Source organism: Salvelinus alpinus, chromosome 2, assembly GCF_045679555.1.
Source record: "Salvelinus alpinus chromosome 2, SLU_Salpinus.1, whole genome shotgun sequence".
In the NCBI taxonomy this organism is placed as follows: Eukaryota; Metazoa; Chordata; class Actinopteri; order Salmoniformes; family Salmonidae; genus Salvelinus; species Salvelinus alpinus.
Genome location: NC_092087.1, coordinates 66,372,541 through 66,397,773, shown reverse-complemented (window position 1 = coordinate 66,397,773; position 25,233 = coordinate 66,372,541). Strand labels below are relative to the sequence as shown.

The window sequence follows — 25,233 nt, the reverse complement described above, 5'->3', positions numbered from 1 at the left end:
GGTTTGAGAAGTCAATGACTTTGAAATCTAAAGGCACAACCTAGATTTGAGCCAATGTCTTAACTATTTGAACATGTTATTATACTAACTTCGTGAAAGTGACAAACTGACAAGTTTTTTTTATTTGAGTCAAAAACGACTATATGGAAGGAGTGCGTTTTATTTGACGGCCTGCACATGCGCAGTTAGGCGCGAGATGACCGTTAGACCCGATGACGTGTTTCTGCGGCTGAGCTTAGCTAGCCAACGTCGCCATGACATCGTCTGCAAGTGTGATCGGGGATTTCTATACTGTATTTGACTACTTTTTGGGGAGTGCTCTTGTTTTGGATGACCTCTGGTGCTCTCCGGGGTGAAGTTTCTCCTAGGTAAAGATCTAGGCTAATCTTCCCCTCCCCAATCCTTACCTTAACCATTAGTGGGGGAAGTGCAAATGTGACCCAAGATCAGCATCTTGTTTTGAATGACCTCTCCTGGTAATACTGTTACTGACAAACAGAGACCTTTAGTTTTTGGGGCTGACAATTAGTGTTGATGATATTGATGATGATAATGAGGATAAGAATCACTGGAAATGAGCATAAGCTAGGGTGTGATGCACTTGACTGTTTTACATTCGATGTGTCAATGTTTTAATTAGAAATCCCTATGTAAACGATTTGAAAAACAAATGAGTTAAATTACGATGATGATGATATTGATGAGGACAATGATGGTGGTGAAGTGATCCATCATCCCCTCAGTGTCTTATCCTCTTATAGAATTACAAGCACTCCACTCACCTAATCCTCTCTCCTCGTGGCCTTTGTTTGTAGTGATTTAGACGTTTGAGTGACGTCAAGTCGCAGTCTAGCTAAGCAAGTTTTTAAGTTTACATTTAAGCGCATCTTCCTTCACAAGAGTACCCATCCAGGGCCTGAATTCATGAAGCCTATCATAGTAGGAGTGCTGATCTGGGATCAGTTTTGTGTTTTATATTATAAGGAATGGACAGGGCGAGGACCTGATCCTAGATCAGCACTCGTACTCTGAGACGCTTTATGAGTAAAGACCAAGATATCACACACTCCTCTGGCCGACCTAAAACATATGTAATATATAATTTGTGTGCTATTTGGGTTGTGGAAGCAATCTTGTGCAAAAACCCCTCAAATGGCTTAATATCCACCATTAAGTTTAGATTAATATCAACCCAGTGAATTAACAAATTAATTTCTAACCCCAGCCCTTGCGTAGCATCCCTCCCACCTGTTCTTAATATAATATATGCCATTTACAAGATACTTATTCAAATGTATGTGTGAAGCCAGATAATTTACAGATACAGTGAGATGGTTATCTTCTGTTAGATCATTAATGAGCTGTTAAATCACTGTGGCTGCCTTGTCATTAAAGCTTTTTATTTATCTCTTTCTCTCTTTCTATCTCTCTCTCTTTATCCCTCTCCTTTTCTCTCTTCCTTTCACCCTCAGGTCAAAATACCACAAGCTCAAATATGGAACAGAATTGAACCAAGGAGACATGAAACCTCCCAGCTACGAAGATTCTGGTAAATCTAAATGTATGGATTATTTGAAGGAAATGCTATAACCACTCCACAGCCACATCTAGCTAAGTGGATGGGTCATTGTTTTCTAGACATGTACACATATTCATGAAATACAATAGATGGCTGTAATCGCCCCCAGACACACCTGGCTGACTTGATGGGTCATGTAATCATCTGGCGAAGTGGAGTCTATTGTTTAGACATGTAGGTAGCTAGCTAAACAATGAACCGGAATAATCTCAACACCTACTACTACCAATACAAACATTGTCATAGCTGTAGTATGAATCTGCAGGTAGCTAAAGAGCTAACCAACTAGGTTCAATGTTAGCTAGCTAACATTAGGCTATAACTAGCAATGCAAATGGATTTCTGATTCGAATAATAATACTACACAGATCATGCAAGTAACGTTAGCTAGCAAGCTAACGTTCGCTAGCTAGCGAACAGTACACTTTAACTTGCAATGAAAACAACTTTCTGACAAAATTAGAAACATATAATATCTGAAAATGTAGTTAGACTCTTACCTGTATACATGGATGAACGCTTCACGGCAGACTGGAACCATTTAACTCTGTTTTGTTTGTAGCTACATTTTGTTTGGCCAGTGTTGTCAAGTCACTCTGGTTCATGCCACCCTGACCGTGGCATGTGCAGAAAGTAGCCCATCACTTTTTCCAACTGATCTGTCAATAGCACCTGCTAAATTCAGGGCATCAATGTTGTTGAGAAAAGTATCAACACTTTTGTAGTTCTCAATGGCTAACGTTATATCTTTCAAAAATGGCACAGTAGAAATGACTATCAACACATGCTGAGCAGTTCATGTAATAGACAGAAGCAAGCTACATGGCAGACCAATCCAATGTCCAGCACATGCATAATCTCAGCCAATCATGGCTAGCGGGAAGGTTACTGTCATTTTCCGTGGCTAAACCAACTAGGCTCGTCATTTTAAATTTACATTTTTTAGGGCCCTATAAAATCAGTTGTATTTTTTTCCCAAATTCATTTTTTTCCGTTTGAATGTTTCTGAATTCTGTGTTTTACGATTTACGCTAATTTTATCATCAGAAAGTGTGTCTAATAATTTGAAATTAATAAAACGTTAACAATTTAATAAGATAAAACAGTAAATTTGTAATAATGCAACACAACATTGCACTGTTTTTTTTATCAAGGCAGTGCTTCAATACAGAGTTCTACTAAGTGTTTCATTATAAATGAATAAAAGTAATGCAAGAATCTAGGCAACAATGCAACAAGCATTAGGGAAAACCTAGAGTTATACTTATGTAAAAACAAATATAAGAAAATGTTGCATTCATCTTTTTTTGTAAAATAAAGTGCTTCACATAAGTGTTTCATTATAAATAAATAAAATATTCATGCATTCATGAATCTAGGCAATAATGCAGCAATAGGCAAAACCTATGGAACTACCTTATGAGCTCCTATGTCTGTCCATTTGTAAGTTTTCCGTCTATCACGGACATCTCCATTGAAGTACATGATTGTCAGCCTCTGTGTTGAGCTCGGTGAGTGCCTCGCGCTTGTTTGTGAGCAGAGTCTTGCATTTGCTGAAACTCCTCACTGTCGACTGAGCTGACTGGGAAGTAGATGTAGGGCACGGCCACTTCTGCAACTCTTTGGAATCTCTCTCACTCAGGCCCCTCCAGTAACCAGCAAGCTCCAAAGCAGGTGAGGGCTCACTGGACACACAGTGCTGATAGGCAATCCATTATTCACTGAGCTCTGTTGATGGTCTTGCCATGGGTTTCAGTTGTGTAGGCTTCAATCTTCTTTTCCATGGCTGGAGCCTGCCTCGGATCGAACACCCTAGCCAGCCTGTAGACCTCTCTGGCTGGATGTGTGTCCCAGTGCTTTGAGAACTTTGTGAAGGCCAAGTGGATGCATCATGGAGTTGGTCAAGCACCTCCCTCCTCTCTCCAATCCCCATCTTTCTCAATAGCTCGTCTGTCTTGGCACCATACCCACATGTTTTTGCCGTTCCATTCACTCGGTAAGATCCTACAATATTCCAATTGTATGCAGACACTGCTGTGGGACGGTGAGTTCCTTCCAGGATTGACAGAGCTGTCATCAGTTTGGAGCAGCCCTCAGAGATGAAGGTTAGCTTAACAGTGAAGGCCTGCACAATATAGATACAGCTATAGTTAGCTAGATGGAGAGGCAGACAGCTATTGACATTATGCATTGTTATATTTCACCACGGTAGCTCATCGTTTGGAATATCACAATTTGCATGCGGACAATTCATATTGCAGAATGTAAATGTAGGCTATTGCAACGGTATATTAATAGGCTGTTAAATTAACTCACCAATGATAAATGCTGCAATCTCTTGCATCTATTGTCTCGTCAACAACCACAGCAAATTTCTTCCCACGGATCTTCTGTAGAACGGCAGGGGCAGGTGAGTTTGACAGAGGCTGCTCTCATTTTCAGGCAACGCTCCTCCCTTATTTGCAATTCTTTACTAAAAAGTCCTGGATAAATTCTCGTCTTGAATCTGCTGATGTGCTTGCACTAGTAATGGTCGTTTGAAGAGGCATCCTCTGGCTAACACGGTGCTTTTCCTTGTTCTTTCACATGGGCTTTAGACTTTAAGTGGTGATCACATGTATTTTTACAGGTCCAATCAATAGTGTGTTGACAGAATTTGCAAAACAGCTTATCGCCTGACTCATAATAGTCTTTTGGGTATTGCTCAGCTCTGAATTTAGGGGTTAGCATCACATTTTAGTTTTTTTGAGGACTTCGACGGCCTCTTCGGCATGTTTCTCAAAATGACAGCCAAGTTTTGAGGTAAGGGTCCCACGGAATTATTTCCCTAAGCCTACTCGTCTGTAATTTTACAATTATGAAATCATTTAGGTTACTACAATAATTGGGCCTACTTTAGATTTTTTTAAGCAATTTCAGCCAAATTATGGAAAATTCTGCAATATTCCATATTTACAGTTGATTCCATTTTTATTACCAAATCCTGTGATTCCGTCTGTTTTCCACATCGCGGAAAACATAGGGCCCTATATTTGTATTTACGGATGGAATAGAAGTTTGTTATTAAAGCACATGAAGGCCTTTTTGCCAAAAAATCCCACATTTTCATAAAAAAATAAATGTTTATGTTCAAATGGCTCTTCTGTGAAGTAGTGACGTGCGACATGCCTTGTTTCCTGAAACGAGTCACATTTGTGCATGTCAAATGTCACAATACTGACATGTTTTGTTCAGATGTACTTTATGCATTCTGATAGGTCAGGACACATGGTGCAATCCAGGTTAGACTATGTTTCAATTGGAATTTTGGAATGAAATTGAATGCAGCACAAATACTGTATGTCAGTCCATGCTTCAAGACTGTGAGTGGAGCCTTTATAACACGGTGTATCTCTCTCTCTGTGTCTGACTGTCTCTGTCTGTGTGTCTCATTCTTGTTTCCCCTCCATCAGATGAAGGGAATGAAAACGAGGTCCCGAGCGCCCCCAACAGTAGTCAGCTGGGTTGGAAACAGGGACGGCAGCTACTCAGACAGTGAGTGCAACACACACACCTTTTTTGTCTTAATTGTGCCCAATGGCTGTACACTTTTAAGGGCTTTGAGACCTGGTGACCTTCTGATCAGCAGGTTTGCATGGGCAGGAGTTTCAGCTTTCCACGGTGACATCACCATGTGGAATATTGGCTAATAGACCAATAATAAAGAGCGTTCCAAACCTCTGCCAATAAAGGCCAGTTTTCAGTTTTCCCCTTCCCACTCAGACCACTCCCAGACAGTCCTAGCAAAGTTGTTGCTGGAGAAATTGTTTTTTGTCGAAAAGCTATTTTTGCCAATTTGAATGGAAATCCACTACAATAGGTACTTACACTGAACAAAAATATAAACGCAACATGTAAAGTTTTGGTCCCATGTTTCATGAGATGAAATATAAGATCACCTACATTTTCCATACACAGAAAAAGCGTACAAATGTATTTACATCCCTGTTAGTGAACATTTCTCCTTTGCCAGGATAATCCATCCACCTGACCGGTGTGGCATATCAAGAAGCTGATTAAACCGCATGATCATTACACAGGTGTACCTTGAGCTGGAGACAATAAAAAAGGCTACTTTAAATCATCACAATGCCACAGATGTCTCAAGTTTTGAGGGAGCGTGCAATTGTCATGCTGACTGCAGGACTGTCCACCAGAGCTGTTGCCAGATGATTGAATGTTAATTTCTCTCCGTTGTTTTAAAGAATATGGCAGTATGTCCAACCAGCCTCACAACTGCAGACCACGTGTATGGCATCGTGTGGATGAGCGGTTTGCTGATGTCACTGTTGTGAACAGAGTGCCCCATGGTGGCGGTGGGGTTATGTATGGGTAGGCATAAGCTACGGACAACCAACACAATTGCATTTTATCATTGGCAATTTGAATGCACAGAGATACCGTGACGAGATCCTGAGTCCTATTGTCATGCCATTCATCTGCCGCCATAACAGTAGGATACAGATACATCAAAGTATACAAGTGACGTTCCACTCCAAAATAAAACGGTCCACTGAAATGCCATTGAAGAAGAGTGGGACAACATTCCACAGGCCACAATCAACAGCCTGATCAACTCTATGCGAAGGAGATGTCACACTGCATGAGGCAAATGGTGGTCACGTTGTTGCATGGTGTGTTTGTTTTTGTTCAGTATAATTGTTACCCAGAAACAATTTGATATTGATATAGAAATGTTTGCATTGGGCCTTTTTAAATGCAATCCTTTATAATCTATTTAGTTGTCTCATTTCTAGCTGGGAGATGTGTGGCGAAGTGTACAATCGATATTATCCTGCATCTGGGTTGTCACAACAACCACTGACTCAATAGGGAAGGCCTCTGGGAGTGGTTTACTGTATGCCACTGGACTGTCTGTGTGTGCTTGTGTTTCTATTGACCATCTGTGTGTGTGTGTGGCTGTAGTCATAGGGCACCACCATCAGCTGCAAGTGTCTGTCTTAAGACAAAAAGCCATCAAAGGGAGGAAAATCTTCTGAATGGAGATTAAGAGCTTTGGTATGAATAGAGTAAGGGAGTAATCCCCCTGAGACTGGTGTGGATTGTCAGACACGCATGCACACACACAGAGACATATAGAGTAACACACACAGAATAAAATACGCGCGCACACTTAGACACATGCTCACACCCACAGTCTGAGACACATACATACACAAAGACTGACTGACACACACACATGCAGACACACACACACTCACATACTGTGTGTTACTCCTATCATGTGAATGTAAAGGGGTGTGAAAGCTGTTAAAGGTTTGTGCTTTGGTGCCCTCTGGGTGTCAAAAGTAGGCAGGACATAAAATGAGCGGAAGGGGGATACAGAGAAAGAGTGTGCAAGCTTGTGTGTGTGTGTGCGTGCGGGCTTGTGTGTGTGCGCGGGCTTTTGTCTGCGTGCGTGGGTGCGGGCGTGCGTGCGGGCTTGTGTCTGTGCGTGCGTGCGCGCGGCTTGTCTGTCTGTGTGTGCGTGTGTCTATGCGTGCTTCCGTGCGAGTGTGTGGGTGTTGTCGTGGAAATGTAGTACTGAGAGAAATTTGGTCATTTCTTCAAACAATCATCTTTATTTAATATTGATTAATTATTGCAATAATGAGGTTGGTCGGCCACTCCCCCCCCCCCCCCCTCTAAGTGTTGGACCGAGTAACCTAACCTTTACACAAATGCAGAGTTCTATATATAACTGACACTAACAATGCTCAGTCATGGTTGGTTCAAACCCCCTCATGCAGATTGGTGCATCATATGCCACTCTGGGTTCATCCTGTCGTTATCCGCACGTGGGTTGTTGTTTTATCCCCACTCTGGCTTAGTTTCCCAGATGCAAGGATGATTTTGAGACAATGAGGGATTGTTCTACTCATAAACTATCTCTAGTAAAACACATTCTTGTCTATGTAATGCAGTCTTTAACTAATTTGTCAGCTCAAGCCATCTCCAGTGACCATACGCCCAGATTATCTGCAGGGAACTAGTGGAAACCATCTCTTTACAGAAACACAGGATTAAACAGAACAGAAATGTCCTATTTAAGTATTAATATCAAACAAACCAGGTAAATATGTAATGTTTCTATCACATTCCCCCATTTTGAGAATTCTCTCATCTTAACTTTAACTTTTTAAAGGTTTAAAAATACATTTATTCCGTTTAGTGCCAAATGAACATGACCCAGGACAAGCATTTTCAATAGGATTGAGGTCAGGGCTTTGCGATGGCCACTCCAATACCTTGACTTTGTTGTCCTTAAGCCATTTTGCCACAACTTTGGAAGTATGCTTGGGGTCATTGTCCATTTGGAAGACCCATTTGCGACCAAGCTTTAACTTCCTGACTGATGTCTTGAGATGTTGCTTCAATATAGCCACAATTTTCCTCCCTCATGGTGAGATCTATTTTGTGAAGTGCACCAGTCCCTCCTGCAGCAAAGTACCCCCACAACATGATGCTGCCACCCCTGTGCTTCACGGTTGGGATGGTGTTCTTCGGCTTGCAAGCCTCCCCCTTTTTCCTCCAAACATAACAATGGACATTATCGCCAAACAGTTCCATTTTTGTTTCATCAAAAAAAAATCTCCACATTTTTCTCCAAAAAGTACGATCTTTGTCCCCATGTGCCGTTGCAAACCGTAGTCTGGCTTTTTACATTGCGGCTTTGGAGCAGTGGCTTCTTCTTTGCTGAGCGGCCTTTCAGGTTATGTCGATATAGGACTTGTTTTACTATGGATATAGATCCTTTTGTACCTGTTTCCTCCAGCATCTTCACAAGGTCCTTTGCTGCTGTTCTGGGATTGATTTGCACTTTTCGCATCAAAGTATGTTCATCCCTAGGAGACGACTGCGTCTCCTTCCTGAGCGGTATGATGGCTGAGTGGTCCCATGGTGTTTATACTTGCGTACTATTGTTTGTACAGATGAACGTGGTACCTTCGGGTGTTTGGAAATTACTCCCAAGGATTAACCAGGCTTGTGGAGATCTACAATATTTTTTGAGGTCTTGGCTGATTCCTTTTGATTTTCCCATGATGTCAAGCAAAGAGGCACTGAGTATGAAAGTAGGCCTTGAAATACACCCACAGGTACACCTCCAATTGACTCAAATTAGGTCAATTAGCCTATCAGAAGCTTCTAAAGCCACGACATAATTTTCTGGAATTTTCCAAGCTGTTTAAAGGCACAGTCTGCTTAGTGTATGTAAACTTCTGACCCACTGGGATTGTGATACAGTGAATTATAAGTGAAATCTATCTGTAAACAATTGTTGGGGAAATTACTTGTGTCAAGCACAAAGTAGATGTCCTAACCAGCTTTCCAAAACTATAGTTTGTTAATCTCTCTTGGGTACGTGAGACGTTAGTGTCCCAACCTCTTCAACAGCCCGTGAAACTGCTGGGCGCCGAATTCAAATACAGAAATACTCATTATAAAAATTCAGAAAACAAAACATATTTTACATAGGTTTAAAGATTAACTTTTGTCAGATTTAAAAAATGCTTTACGGCGAAAGCATACCTTATGATTATTTGAGAACATAGCCCAGCAGACAAATCATTACAAACAGTAACCAGCCAAGTAGAAGAGTTACACAAGTCAGAAATAGAGATAAAATGAATCCCTTACCTTTGACGATCTTCATATGGTTGCACTCAGCAGACATTCATTTACTCAATAAATGTTCCTTTTGTTCGATAAAGTCTCTATATCCAAAAACCTCCGTTTTGGTCGCGCGTTTTCTTCAGTAATCCACAGGCTCAAACGCAGTCAAGACAGGCAGACAAAAAATCCAAATTGTATCTGTAAAGTTCATAGAAACATGTCAAACAATGTTTATATTCAATCCTGGTTGTCTTTAGCCTAAATAATCTATAATATTTCAACCGGACAATAACGTTGTCAATATAAAAGGTAAACAAGAAAGGCACTCTCTCGGTTGTGCGCATGAAAAAGCTCTGTGACACTTTAGGGTCCACTCATTCAGACTGCTCTTACTTCCTCATTTTTTAGAATACAAGCCTGAAACAATTTCTAAAGACTGTTGACATCTAGTGGAAAGCATAGGAACTGCAATTTGAGTCCTAAGTCAATGGATACTGTAATGGCATTGAATAGAAAACTACAAAATCAAAAAGAAAACTACTTCCCGAATGGATTTTTCTCAGGTTTTCGCCTGCCAAATCAGTTCTGTTATACTCACAGACACTATTTTAACAGTTTTGGAAACTTTAGAGAGTTTTCTATCCAAATCTACCAGTTATATGCATGTCATATCTTCTGGGCCCGAGAAGCAGGCAGTTTAATTTGGGCATGCTTTTCATCCAAAATTCAGGAATGCTGCCCCCTACCCTATAGAAGTTAACAACAAGAAATTTGTGGAGTGGTTGAAAAACGTTTTTGTAATGACTCCAACCTAAGTGTATGTAATCTTCCGACTTCAACTGTAGTTCAGTTCATTTCTGATTCAGGAAAGAAATCCAAACAAATTATCTACCGTATGAAAAATTATTACTACTACCAATATTCTTAATCCAATGTTTAAAACACATGTAAAATTTTAAAAAAAAAGAACATCACAAAAAATAACATCACTTTCTGTTGAAACAATTTTCCCATATTGGTTTATACTCCCCTTATCACAATGTCAACCTCATTGCAGAATCATAGGACCAGTCACAGGGTCAGGAAGTTATCCTGATCATCCAGCAGACCCAATCTGGTGAGATTTTCAAAACAGAACAAACAACGCAACAATACACTCATTCATATATCACTCGATGCATCCCTACATATCACTCAAGGTGTGTACATTTCAATCCAAAACCCCTCAAAATGACTGGTAATTCCCCCATTTTGACACATGACTCACCATAGTGACTGTGTAAAAACAACAACACTGCAAATCCAAATTGGAATTACTACCCTTAACCTCTCTAGGGAAACCACACACCCTGAGGCTGCATTCATCGTAGCTGGGGATTTTAACAAGGATAATCTGAAAACAAAACTCCCTAAATTCTATCAGCATATCGATTGTGCTACCAGGGCTGGTAAAACCCTGGATCATTGTTATTCTAACTTCCGCGACGCATATAAGGCCCTCCCCCGCCCTCCTTTCGGAAAAGCTGACCACGACTCCATTTTGTTGCTTCCAGCCTACAAACAGAAACTAAAACAAGAAGCTCCCGCGCTCAGGTCTGTTCAATGCTGGTCCGACCAATCTGATTCCACGCTTCAAGACTGCTTCGATCACGTGGATTGGGATATGTTCCGCATTGCGTCCAACAACAACATTGACGAATACGCTGATTCGGTGAGCGAGTTCATTAGAAAGTACATCGGCGACATTATACCCACAGCAACGATTAAAACATTCCCAAACCAGAAACCGTGGATTGATACATTACTCATCTCATATGTATATGTATATACTGTACTCTATATCATCTACTGCATCTTGCCATCTTTATGTAATACATGTATCACTAGCCACTTTAAACTATGCCACTTTATGTTTATATACCCTACATTACTCATCTCATATGTATATACTGTACTCTATACCATCTACTGCATCTTGCCTATGTCGTTCTGTACCATCACTCATTCCTATATCTTTATGTACATATCCCTTTACACTTGTGTGTATAAGGTAGTAGTGGAATTGTTAGGTTAGATTACTCGTTGGTTATTACTGCATTGTCGGAACTAGAAGCACAAGCATTTCGCTACACTCGCATTAACATCTGCTAACCATGTGTATGTGACAAATAACATTTTATTTTATTTGTATGTGGGACATTAGCGTCCCACCTCGTCAACAGCCAGTGAAACTGCAGGGCGCCAAATTCAAAACAACAGAAATCCCATAATTTAAATTCCTCAAGTATTTTACACCATTTTAAAGCTACACTTGTTGTAAATCCAACCACAGTGTCCGATTTCAAAAAGGTTTTACGACGAAAGCACACCAAACGATTATGTTAGGTATGAGCCAAGTCACAGAAAAAGACAGCCATTTTTCCAGCTAAAGAGAGCAGTAACAAAAAGCAGAAATAGAGAACATTTATCACTAACCTTTGATAATCTTCATCAGATGACACTCATAGGACTTCATGTTACACAATACATGTATTTTATGTTCGGTAAAGTTCATATTTATATCCAAAAATCTACGTTTATGCAAGACGCTACTGTATAATTGGCAAAAAGCCTGAGAAAATGAAGGGCGCCAAATTAAAATGAATTACTATCAAATCAAACTTTCATTAAATCACACATGAAAGATACCAAATTAAAGCTACACTGGTTGTGAATCCAGCCAACATGTCAGAATTCAAATAGGCTTTTTAGCGAAAGCATACGATGCTATAATCTGAGCATAGCACCATAGTAAACAAAAGAGAGAAAACATTTCAACCCTGCAGGCGCGACACAAAACGCAGAAATAAAAATATAATTCATGCCTTACCTTTGACGAGCTTCTGTTGTTGGCACTCCACTATGTCCCATAAACATCACAAATGGTCCTTTTGTTCGATTAATTCCGTCGATATATATCCAAAATGTCCATTTTATTTGGCGCGTTTGAGCCAGAAAAACACCGGTTCCAACTTGCTCAAACGTGACGACAAATTATTTTTTAATGTTAATAATCGATAAAATTGAAGACGGGATGATATGTGTTCAATACAGGATTAAAACGATATGTAGCATGCCTTCTGTTTGATTGAAGCGCATGTCCAGGACACCTGGTGTGCCTCGACTTCAAGATGGCCGTATTTCTTCATTACACAAAGGAATAACATCAACCTATTTCTCACGACTGTTGACATCTAGTGGAAGCCGTAGGAACTGCAAGCAATTCGCTTAGAAATCTGGTTTCCCATTGAAAACTCATTGAAAAGACAGTGACCTAAAAAAATAAAAAATCTGAATGGTTTGTCCTCGGGGTTTCGCCTGCTAAATACGTTCCGTTATACTCACAGACATGATTCAAACAGTTTTAGAAACTTCAGAGTGTTTTCTATCCAAATCTACTAATAATATGCATATCTTATCTCCTGGGGATGAGTAACTGGCAGTTGAATTTGGGTATGCTATTCATCCAAACGTGAAAATGCTGCCCCCTACCCTAGAGAAGTTAATAACAAAAAAAAACATTTGTACCCATAACTTTATAGTAAAAATAGACTAGAGACAGGTCTATCCTTCTCGTGGTCCTATTAGTTACAAAACTTCTCTGTATTTATCAGTATTCAAATCGGTATTAAATATGACCTTTAAATCATCATCCAATCATCTCTCGGCTTTCCAGTGAGGGCGATCAAACCACACTAGAAAGTCAGGACAGAGGTCAGAGGTTATTCAAACCCTTCAAAGAAGTGTTTCTGTCTATATTAGATTAATTATGTAAAAACAGTCAACATTTCATACATTTCTATTTCCAGGTTCACAGTAAGTTTCTTCAAAACATTTTATCAGAATAATTCACATGTTCAATTAAAACTCAAAAAATACAAACTTCAGAAAATTCTGTGTGTGTGCATGTCCCTTTAAGATAAAATAGAACACTCACAATAAATCAGACATAGTAGTTTTTAAATTACAAATAAATATTCATAGCAAGTGGGTGCCTGCAAACCCTATGGTAAAAACAAACAAAAATTGCCTTATTTAATTTGGTAACTCCTCTTTAACACCGAATCCGGATACCTTTTATACCTATAAAACTGCTGAATATCACTAACCCGTCTCCCAAGACCATAGCCTCAGGAGACATTTTAAAGTGAGAGAGAAATGGTTACACCATTCTCCTGGAAGAGAAAGTGTCAATTTCTTTAGCATTCACTATACTAATATCATAATCAGCAACCCAAATGTTTTAACTACAAACAAAACATAACGATAAGTCCATTGTACTCCCTCAAATCATTAATCATTTGTTTTAATGTACCCCAACGTTTATGTGCTCTTAATTTAGCGTGCAACGTATCTCGCCACCGAGTCTGACAATTCACTCCCATATCGTATTATTTGACTGGTCTCTCCATTCATAACCACGTAAACTTATCCTGTTATCATTACTAGACCAACATCCAACAGCTCTTTCGCCATAGATTGTTCCTGTTGCCACTCTAAATGTAATACTGTTTTCTGTCGCAAATGTAGTGTGGTGGTTAATTTCTTTACTATCAAATGAGGAGACAAACTTCTCACACAAGTCAGAGTTATACTTAAACTAAATCTTTATTCACTCATTAATAAGGGAGCAGGTCAATACAACGCACACATATAAAGTGAATCGATTGAGTGCTCTACGATAATGATGGCTGGTCATGGCTGGTCGACGATTCACGCTCAGATTCGTTGAGAGCCCCGAGACAAATGTACAAAGGTATTTTATAGCCAAGATACACCCCTTTAAACCTACATAACAAACAACCGATATACAGAATGTCACAAGGTTAAGATCTGTATGAAAGATACCTATAATACATAGCAGACAGTATCTGCTGTGTCAACAGTTTTCATTGTGTAGAGACCAGTGTCTGGCCCTCCAACTCCAAACTAGGACCATCTCTCCCTGGTACGGTATAGAACAGAAACATTAACTCATGCTCTGGAATGCTCTTTAGGTTTTATCACCCAAAAGACATCTTAAATCTCCTGTCAGTGTTATCTCCCAGAGGGCCATCCTCAGTAGAACACACACACAGTATATAGAACACACTATTATGTTGCATAAAACAACCATTTCATGCAATAAAAGTATTATAACATAATCTTGCAATTTTTCCACCATAGTAGTCAATTTCTCAGCTTAATAAGGAATCAGTGATATTTGATCACAGGCATCTAATAAAAAGTTGTTTGAGACATGGTCTCCACGTCTCCCTTAATTAACAAACACACGGTATTGGACTTCCATCAGTCCTGGAAGCAAGAATCCTATTCAAGACACATCAGATAATACCGTGTTCCATTAAGTGGAATCGACCCCGTCTAAAATAAACAATCCCTGTACAACCTGTAATTAAAAACAATTTTTGGGGGGGTTGTATCATTTGATTTACACAACATGCCTACCACTTTGAAGATGCAAAATATTTTTGATTGTGAAACAAACAAGAAATAAGACCAAAAAAATGAACTTGAGCGTGCATAACTATTCACCCCCCCCAAAGTCAATACTTTGTAGAGCCACCATTTGCAGCAATTACAGCTGTAAGTCTCTTGGGGTATGTCTCTATAATCTTGGCACATCTAGCCACTGGGATTTGAAGGCAAAATTGCCCCAGCTCCTTCAAGTTGGATGGGTTCCGCTGGTGTACAGCAATCTTTAATTCATACCACAGATTCTCAATTGGATTGAGGTCTGGGCTTTGACTAGGCCATTCCAAGACATTTAAATGGTTCCCCTTAAACCACTCGAGTGTTGCTTTAGCAGTATGCTTAGGGTCATTGTCATGCTGGAAGGTGAACCTCCTTCCCAGTCTCAAATCTCTGGAACCTTCAATAATTTCCCTGTATTTCGCGCCATACATCATTCATCATTCCTTTCATTTCTTCAATTCCTTCAAACCAGTTTCCCAGTCCCTGCCAATGAAAAACATCCCCACAGCATGATGCTGCCATCACCATACTTCGCTGTGGGGATGGTGTTCTCGGGGTGATGGGAGGTGTTGGGTTTGCGCCAGACATAGCGTTTTCCTTGATGGCCAAAAAGCTCAATTTTAGTCTCATCTGACCAGAGTACCTTCTTCCATATGTTTGGGGAGTCTCCCACATGCCTTTTGGCGAACACCAAATGTGTTTGCTTATTTTTTTCTTAAAGCAATGGCATTTTTCTGGCCACTCTTCCGCAAAGCCCAGCTCTGTGGAGGGTACGACTTAGTGGTCCTATGGACAGATACTCCAATCTCTGCTGTGGAGCTTTGCAGCTCCTTCAGGGTTATCTTTGGTCTCTTTGTTGTCTCTCTGGTTAATGTCCTCCTTGCGTGGTCCTTGAGTTTTGGTGGGTGGCCATCTCTTGGCAGGTTTGTTGTGGTGCCATATTCTTAAAATTTTTTAATAATGGATTTAATGGTGCTCCGTGGGATGTTCAAAGTTTCAGTTATTTTTTATAACCCAACCCTGATCTGTACTTCTCCACAGCTTTGTCGCTGACCTGTTTGGGGAGCTTCTTGGTCTTCATAGTGCCGCTTGCTTGGGGGTGCCCCTTGCTTAGTGGTGTTGCAGACTCTGGGGCCTTTCAGAACAGGTGTATATATACTGAGATCATGTGACCGATTATGTGATACTTAGATTGCACACAGGTGGACTTTATTTAACTAATTATGTGACTTCTGAAGGTAATTGGTTGCACCAGATCTTATTTAGGGGCTTCATAGCAAAGGGGGTGAATACATATGCACGCACCACTTTTCTGTTTATTTTTTTTTAAATATATATAATTACTAGTTATTTTTTTCCATTTCACTTCACCAATTTGGACTATTTTGTTTATGTCATTACATGAAATCCAAATAAAAATCATTTTAAATAACAGGTTGTAATGAAACAAAATAGGAAAAGCACCAAGGGGGTGAATACTTTTGCAAGGCACTGTATTACCATTCACATACTGTCAACACTTATTAAGTTTACATCAACCCTCCTTATCAATATTACCCCCCAAAAATGTATACCAACCTCTGCTTCACACTCATTAAACATCTGTTATTTTAAGATTAACTTGTAATGCCCAAATGTACAACATACATTGTGGGAATAATGCTCCACACGTATCCTCAACGGTTCCTAGACTTCCAGAAATTATAGACTTGCAGCTATTTTCTAAAATAACATCTAGCACTTAATAATACCACCCCTTGATATTCTATGATGGGCAGTGTTGAACGGACCCCAAGATAACGCTACATATCTTATTATCCAAATGTAAGATTAACCTCTTTCAGCTAGGGGGCAGAATTTTTATGTTTTGAAAAATAACGTTCCCAAGGTAAACGGACTATTTCTCAGGTCCAGATGCTAGAATATGCATATAAATGACAGATTAGGATAGAAAAAACCCTAAAGTTTCCAAAACTGTCAAAATATTGTCTGTGAGTATAACAGAACTGATTTTGCAGGTGAAAACCTGAGGAAATCCAAGTGCCTTTTATTTGGAAAAATCCCTGTTCCATTGCCCGCCCCTCCTCCATTTAAAGGGGTATCAACCAGATTCCAATGGCTTCCTCAGGCTGTGACCAGGCTTTAGACATAGTTTCAAGCTTTTATTTTGAAAAATGAGTGAGATTTTTCAAAACGCATCAGGTGTCCTTTGATTAGTTCCTGCACACGAGAGATGTAGCTCAACATTTTCTTTCTCTGTAGTATTGAATAGGTTACCGTCCGGTTGAAATATTTTCGATTATGTATGTTAAAAACAACCTGAGGATTGATTATAAAAAACGTTTGACATGTTTCTACGAACGTTACGGATACTTTTTGGAATTTTCGTCTGCCTTTCAGGACCGGAACGAGCCTGTGGTTTTCTGAACATAACGCGCAAACCAAATGGCGGTTTTTGGTTATAAAACTAATCTTTATCGAACAAAAATAACATTTATTGTGTAACTGGGAGTCTCGTGAGTGCAAACATCTGCAGATTATCAAAGGTAAGCGGTTAATTTTATTGCTTTTCTGACTTTCGTGACCAAGCTAATTTGCGGCTAGCTGTTCTTACTGTTTTGTCTAGTGATTGATAAACTCACAAACGCTTGGATTGCTTTCGCTGTAAAGCATATTTTCAAAATCTGACACAATAGGTGGATTAACAACTAGCTAAACTGTGTTTTGGTATATTTCACTTGTGATTTCATGATTATAAATATTTGTAGTATTTTTTTTTAAATTTGTCGCTCTGCAATTCAGCGGTTGTTTACGAAAATTATCCCGCTAAAGGGATCCGTGCGTCAAGAAGTTAACACTTATTTCTGCCCTCACACACTCTAATTCGCATTCACACAGTACTGTTCCCCAAACATACTTCCCTCACAGACTCTCGTATCACATTCACAGAAAACACAAACAAAAAACAGAGGGGAATGAGACAGACGAGGAAAACCGGTTAGGGCTGTTTTTAGATTTCAATACCCTGTCTATATAAACAGGGAAACCCATACCATTATCAAAATATTGCCTAATTAGTGGTCCCACAACGGCTGTTGTATCCACACTGGGATATCGCCTACTGCGATTACGATGGTATAGAGTATCTTCCATCTATCCAAATGTGCAAAACTACCTACAGCATGCCCATGTCTGCTATCTAACTTTGTAACACAGTCCCAAAAATCCTATCTTACCTCGTGTTTTCTAAGTATCAGGAATATCAAAACACGCACAATAACACCTAAAAATAGTAACCCGGGCCATACCTGTTAACACACTAAAAAACACATAACTAACACAACACGTTATAATTAGACTTCGCCAGGGCCAGTGTCCTTTCAGGTGTCACCGGGTGCAAATCCCCTCGTCTAATAGAACTTCCCCAGCACTAGTGCCCCCGCAGGGTGTCACCAGGCTCTGGTCCCTTGTTCCCACAAACCTTACCAGTCCTACTGTGATCAATTCAGTACTACGGGCTGGACTTTTGGTTTCCCTCAACTGGCTAATTAACAACCATTCCCAAGGACACCTCACTTAAGAACACTCTTATCAACTCAGTCCTGCTAGTTACCTCAGCTGTGGCCCTCTTAAGGAAGAACTTGCTCTGAGCGTACCTTCAATTTTTATTTTTTCTCTTCGTAATGTCATACACTTATTGATACATTGTCCAAGCCTACCTCTCTCCGAACTCTGGTATCCACCCATGCCCACTACCTTTCAGATCATAGGAGGGTCCAGCTGCTCAATAATGAGTGTGTTTTTTCCCTGAGATCCAAATTTCTGATCCCCTGTGCACAGTTTACCCAGATCGTCAGGAGCAGGTTGAAGTTGCAGAGATCCCATCCTCATCGCTAAAAATGGCGTGGAAATTCAGTACTGAGAGAGACTTGGTCATTTCTTCAAACAATCATCTCTATTTAATATCGATTAAGTATTGCAATAATGAAGTCGACAACCCCCACTCTTAAGTGTTGGACCGAGTAACCTAACCTTTACACAAATGCAGAGTTCTATATATAGCTGACACTAACAATGCTCAGTTAGGGTTGGTTCAACCCCCTCATGCAGACCAAGGAGCATCATAAGCCACTCTGCATTCATCCTGTCGTTATCAACAGCAGCATACCACCCTGCATACCACTGCTGGCTTGCTTCTGAAGCTAAGCAGGGTTGGTCCTGGTCAGTCCCTGGATGGGAGACCAGATGCTGCTGGAAGTGGTGTTGGAGGGCCAGTAGGAGGCACTCTTTCCTCTGGTCTGAACAAAGATCCCAATGCCCCAGGGCAGTGATTGGGGACACTGCTCTGTGTAGGGTGCCGTCTTTCGGATGGGATGTTAAACGGGTGTCCTGACTCACTGAGGTCATTAAAGATCCCATGGCACTTGTCGTAAGAGTAGGGGTGTTAACCCCAGTGTCCTGGCTAAATTCCCAATCTGGCCCTCAACCATCACGGTCACCTAATAATCCCCAGTTTACAATTGGCTCATTCATCCCCCTCCTCTCCCCTGTAACTGTCCCCAGGTCGTTGCTGCAAATGAGAACGTGTTCTCAGTCAACTTACCTGGTAAAATAACGGAAAAATAAATAAAAAATCAACACAGGGTTGTTGTCTTATCCCCACTCTGGCTTAGTTTCCCAGATGCAAGGATGATTTTGAGACAATGAGGGATTGTTCTACTCCTAAGCTATCTCTAGTAAAACACATTATTGTCTCTGTAATGCAGTCTAACTCATTTGTCAGCTCAAGCCATCTGGGCGTATGGTCACTGGAGATGAGCTGCAGGAAACTAGTGGAAACCATCTCTTTACAGAAACACAGGATTAAACAGAACAGAAATGTCCTATTTGTTAAGTATTAATTGCTAACTATTAATATCAAACAAACCAGGTAAATATGTAATGTTTCTGTCACAGTGCGGGTGCATGCGTGTGTGTGCGTGTGTGTGTGTGTGCATGCATAGGAGTGAGACATATAGAGAAAAAGGAATGAACAGAGAATACTGTGATGGAGCAATGAGAGAAGTGTGTGTGTCTTTGCTCATCCATTGCAGAATCATCCACTTGTATTATCCCAGCCATCCACACACAGTACAATCTATGGAAGTACAGACTATGGTTAGCACCGCAATTCCTAACACAGAGTGACTACACACACACACACACACACACACACACACACACACACACACACACACACAATCCTCTCTCTCGCTCTCTCTGCTATGCCTTCTCATGATTCACACAACTCGTAGAGCACACCAACAGCAGCAGCACACATGGCGTGGCCACATCTCGGCTCCACAGAGTGGTCAATGATTTCACATGTCGGAGCACTGTTACACACAGACACACAGCACAGCAGATAGTCCACGCAGCCCCAAACCTAATCTCATCTCGCCAGCCCACACTATGTAACAGGGTTTTTCTTGTCGATATTACTCCGGTCTCACTTACATGGGCTGCAGAACGTACAGTGTACAGTCGTGGCCAAAAGTTTTGAGAATGACACAAATATTAATTTCCACAAAGTTTACTGCTTCAGTGTCTTTAGATATTTTTGTCAGATGTTACTATGGAATACTGAAGTATAATTACAAGCATTTCATAAGTGTCAAAGGCTTTTATTGACAATTACATGAAGTTGATGCAAAGAGTCAATATTTGCAGTGTTGACCCTTCTTTTTCAAGACCTCTACAATCCGCCCTGGCATGCTGTCAATTAACTTCTGGGCCACATCCTGACTGATGGCAGCCCATTCTTGTATAATCAATGCTTGGAGTTTGTCAGAATTTGTGGGGTTTTGTTTGTTCACCCGCCTCTTGAGGATTGACCACAAGTTCTCAATGGGATTAAGGTCTGGGGAGTTTCCTGGCCATGGACCCAAAATATCAATGTTTTGTTCCCCGAGCCACTTAGTTATTACTTTTGCCTTATGGCAAGGTGCTCCATCATGCTGGAAAAGGCATTGTTTGTCACCAAGTTCATCAGTTCATTTGCAAAGAGGTAGTTTGTAATTAATTGCAATTCATCTGATCACTCTTCATAACATTCTGGAGTATATGCAAATTGCCATCATACAAACTGAGGCAGCAGACTTTGTGAAAATTAATATTTGTGTCATTCTCAACTTTTGGCCATGACTGTGTATATATATATCTGAGTGTGTGTGTGTGTGTGTCAGCGTGTTTAAAATAAAGTCCATGTGTGAGAGTGTGTATGTGTGTTTCAAAATGGCAACCAAGCCCTCAAATGGGATAAGAGAGAGGGTGTGTGTGTATGTTGTATCTGTCTGCGTGTGTGTGTCGCAAACAGTGACATGAGCGGCAGCTACAGGCAGGCACTGAACCACTCAAGGGACAGGGTCCCTCACTCCCCCCATCAGAACCATGAACTCACTGAACCGGACCTGACAGAGAGAAGAGAGAAAGAATAGGGGGGAAAATAGTGAAGAGTGATAGGAAGAGGGCAGAGCAGAGAATCATGGAGTGCAGCTAGTCTGAAGACAGTTAAAAGAAGAAAATAGACAAAGTAAAGTTCAACAGACACTTGATCAGAGTCCAACATTCATTGTTACACCTATTGACTTCTGGCTCTAAAATATTTGAAATTTTCTCAACAATTGAACTAAAATTGTTTTAATAATAAATACTAGGTTTTGGCTAATTTACGTTCCTCTGTGCATGTTATGAGCAGTTTTACCCATTGGGAAGTTGCACATAGCTCCAATACCTACAGCATACAAGGCCTTATGTTAGCAAGAATATGTGCTTATTGCCAAAATAGATCAAGCAATAAATCTGGGCACTAAATTGTATTATCCTTGGATGACGTCCTTGGATGGATGAAGGAATGTGAATGCAGCGTCTCATTGAGAGGAAATGTGTGTGTTGTGTGTGTATTGTCTCTGGTGTGTGTCTGTGTAACGAAGCACAGTGTCCGAGACCAAGATGGTGTTAGCCCATGAATGGAGGATTGTGTCGGGGCATTCAGGGCTCCTGCAACTGGAGAGGCTGGTACAGCAAGAGACGGAGAGGAACTTTTTTTTCTCCTCTCCCCCTTCCCTCGTTCTGTTAAAGCTTGCACAAGACGCTGTTTTATCAAAACCGCCGACCTTGGAGCATCAGCATCAGAACTTAAGCGCGTCTTGAAGGAATCAGGATAGAAGGGTGTCATCTTGATTTTGGTTTTACCTACCAAGTGAGGTATGTTGTGGTTTTGGAGAGCTTTCATGAAATTTTGCATTTGATCTTATTAAGTTGGCTTAAGATTCTATTCATGTGTCGTTTTAATTGGTTCCATTATGCAGTACTGTTTCATTCCCTTGTTGTGCAGTGACTGAAAACTGTTTTTTTTCTTCTGCTCGGAGGGAAATAGTTTGCTTTCAATTGCTTTCTTTGGACACTATGGTATATAAAGGAACATGTTTGTTTTCTTCAGAAACTGTATCCTATAAAGTAGGCCATATTGATGAGTTATGGCTTGTTTGCCTTTAACAAACCTTTTTTTTCTCCAGGATTTTGTCTTTGTTGTCTAATCCAGTACATCTTGCTCCTGAAATGGTCAATGTCCTGCTCTATCCTGTCCGACTAACACACCAGGAACTCCACTTTAAATACAGTTAACTCCAAATAACTCTACTTAAATATGAATGAAAATAGTTTTAGAAACACTTTCAAGTGTAATTTTATCCCTTTAATCTTGACTCTAATCGTCTGTTTTGAAACCTAATTTACAGTGATTAGCGTGACACACCAAATATCATAATCAGTCGTAAAAATATGACTAATATAGTCATGTCGCTTCTGCAATGTTATGTGAAAACTAGAGTAGATGGAAGTTGCACCTAGGATTTAGAGCTGGTCCTAGATCAATGCTTAAAGACACTTCTCCCTCTACGCACAAAATCTCCAAATTATTAGCCAATCTCTCCCGTAACATTCAGTCGGGCCTTACTTTCTCCACTCCTCCAGGTACCTTCAGGAGGTGGGCTACACGGACACCATCTTGGATGTGAAGTCCCAGAGGGTCAGAGCGCTGCTGGGCCTGGCTGGAGACTCCGGAGAAAGGCCGTCGGACAGGAAACCGGAACCCATGGTGAACGGCACTGAGCCATCTTTGCTGAAGGACAGCGGCATGATCAGGTGAGCAACTGCTAATGACTATTGCTGTTGTTATTGCTAAATGCTGTTGTTGTAGTTGGTGCTAAATTTATTGCCATCACTAATGCTATTGTTGTAGCTATTGCAAATGCTATTGTCGTAGCCATTGCTAATGCTATCACTAATGGATAACTAGCATTCATCAAGGAAATCCAGTGAGAAATTGCAAGTGTAGAAGTCCTGCATTGTTTTTGTGTTCTCACTAACATCTGTCTCGCTTTCTCTCTGTTCTCTCCATCAGTAAACCTGACATGTCTGACTCGGCCACTGTCCTTGAGGCCTTCAAATTCATAGAAAGTGCCGCCGCCGAGTTTAGCGACGAGGAGGACGACGAAGACAGCGAAGGGAGGGACAAGACTATTATGAACTTGGCCACTGTAAGCAAGGACACACACACACACACACACACACATTCATGATGTGACTTTGGCTTCTTCATGGGGCAATTCTAATTAGCCATTAGCAATGGCTACAACAATAGAGTAACAGCCGGAACCCTATTGAATTAGCGACAGGCAGCAATAACAGTCAAATAGAACCAGTAGCAGTCACAAGCCATGTTGGCTCATTCCTCGTACTTCATTCTAGGGTGGTGATAAAATTAAGTGATACAATTTCACTTATGTTACAAAATACATTTTACCAAGACAAATATGAATATTCATGTTCTGAATCAGTGGTGTCTTTCTCTAACATATTAACATTATATTCAAAAAGTTAGAATTCGTATGCGAATACATCCGATAATAAGCACCAATCAGTGTTGACATAGTGGTGCAGGTTTCTCTTAACTTTTGAGGATTTTACATTTTGTGGTCGTTGTCTCCCAAGTTGTTTCTGTGTGTCACAAAAAGCGAAGTTAGCATGACACAAGCTGAATTAAATGTAAAAGTATTTTAAAATTAAAAGCTTGGTATAAGCTCCATTGACATTTCAGAGAAGCTTGTTTTTGTGAGAAATCTTTAAACAGGAACACGAATTTCAAATTAATACGAAAGCGTATACTACAATATGAAAATACTACATGTCATGTCTCAAAATGGATATACATCTTACTTACAGTTGAAGTCGGAAGTTTACATACACTTAGGTTGGAGTCATTAAAACTCGTTTTTCAACCACTCCACAAATTTCTTGTTAACAAACTATAGTTTTGGTAAGTCGGTTAGGACATCTACTAGTAATTTTTCATGGCTTTAGAAGCTTCTGATAGGCTAATTGACATCATTTGAGTCAACTGGAAGTGTACCTGTGGATGTATTTCAAGGCCTACCTTCAAACTCAGTGCATCTTTGTTTGACATCATGAGAAAATCAAAAGAAATCAGCCAAGACCTCTGGGAAAAAAATTGTAGACCTCCACAAGTCTGGTTCATCCTTGGGAGAAATTTCCAAACGCCTGAAGGTACCATGTTCATCTGCACAAACAATAGTATGCAAGTATAAACACCATGGGACCATGCAGCCGCCATACCGCTCAGGAAGGAGATGCGTTCTGTCTCCTGGACATGAACGTACTTTGGTGCGAAAAGGGCAAATCAATCCCAGAACAACAGCAAAGGACCTTGTGAAGATGCTGGAGGAAACGGGTACAAAAGTATCTATATCCACAGTAAAACGACTCCTATATCGTCATAACCGGAAAGCCCGCTCAGCAAGGAAGAAGCCACTGCTCCAAAACGGTTTGCAACTGCACATGGGGACATCATACTTTTTGGAGAAATGTCCTCTGGTCTGATGAAACAAAAATAGAACTGTTTGGCCATAATGACCATCGTGATGTTTGGAGGAAAAAGGGGGAGGCTTGCAAGCCGAAGAACACCATCCCAACCGGGAAGCATGGGGGTGGCAGCATCATGTTGTGGGGGAGCTTTGCTGCAGGAGGGACTGGTGCACTTCACAAAATAGATGGCATCATGAGGGTGGAAAATTGTGGCTATATTGAAGCAACATCTCAAAAAATCAGTCAGGAAGTTAAAGCTTGGTCGCAAATGGGTCTTCTAAATGGACAAGCATACTTCCAAAGCTGTTGCAAAATGGTTTAAGGACAACAAAGTCAAGGTATTGGAGTGGCCATCACAAAGCCCTGACCTCAATCCTATAGAAAATTTGTGGGCAGATCTGAAAAAGCGTGCCCAAGCAAGGAGGCCTGCAAACCTGACTCAGTTACACCAGCTCTGTCAGAAGGAGTGGGCCAAAATTCACCCAACTTATTGTGGGAAGTTTGTGGAAGGCTACCCAAAACATTTCACCCAAATTAAACCATTTAAAGGCAATGCTACCAAA

At 40.6% G+C, this 25,233-nt stretch overlaps 1 protein-coding gene across 3 annotated transcripts in view; it reads left to right on the top strand.

Annotated features, from left to right (window-relative positions):
- strn (striatin, calmodulin binding protein) overlaps positions 1–25,233 on the top strand; it is an 81,203-nt gene that overhangs the window by 40,040 nt on the left and 15,930 nt on the right. For 2 of the 3 annotated variants that reach the window (XM_071388569.1, XM_071388552.1), the window contains exons 3-6: positions 1,473–1,561; positions 5,032–5,113; positions 22,760–22,930; positions 23,190–23,325. In XM_071388569.1, the coding sequence (XP_071244670.1) occupies positions 1,473–1,561; positions 5,032–5,113; positions 22,760–22,930; positions 23,190–23,325 (478 nt within the window). The remainder of the gene's footprint in view (positions 1–1,472; positions 1,562–5,031; positions 5,114–22,759; positions 22,931–23,189; positions 23,326–25,233) is intronic. The other variant, XM_071388561.1, reaches the window with a different exon arrangement.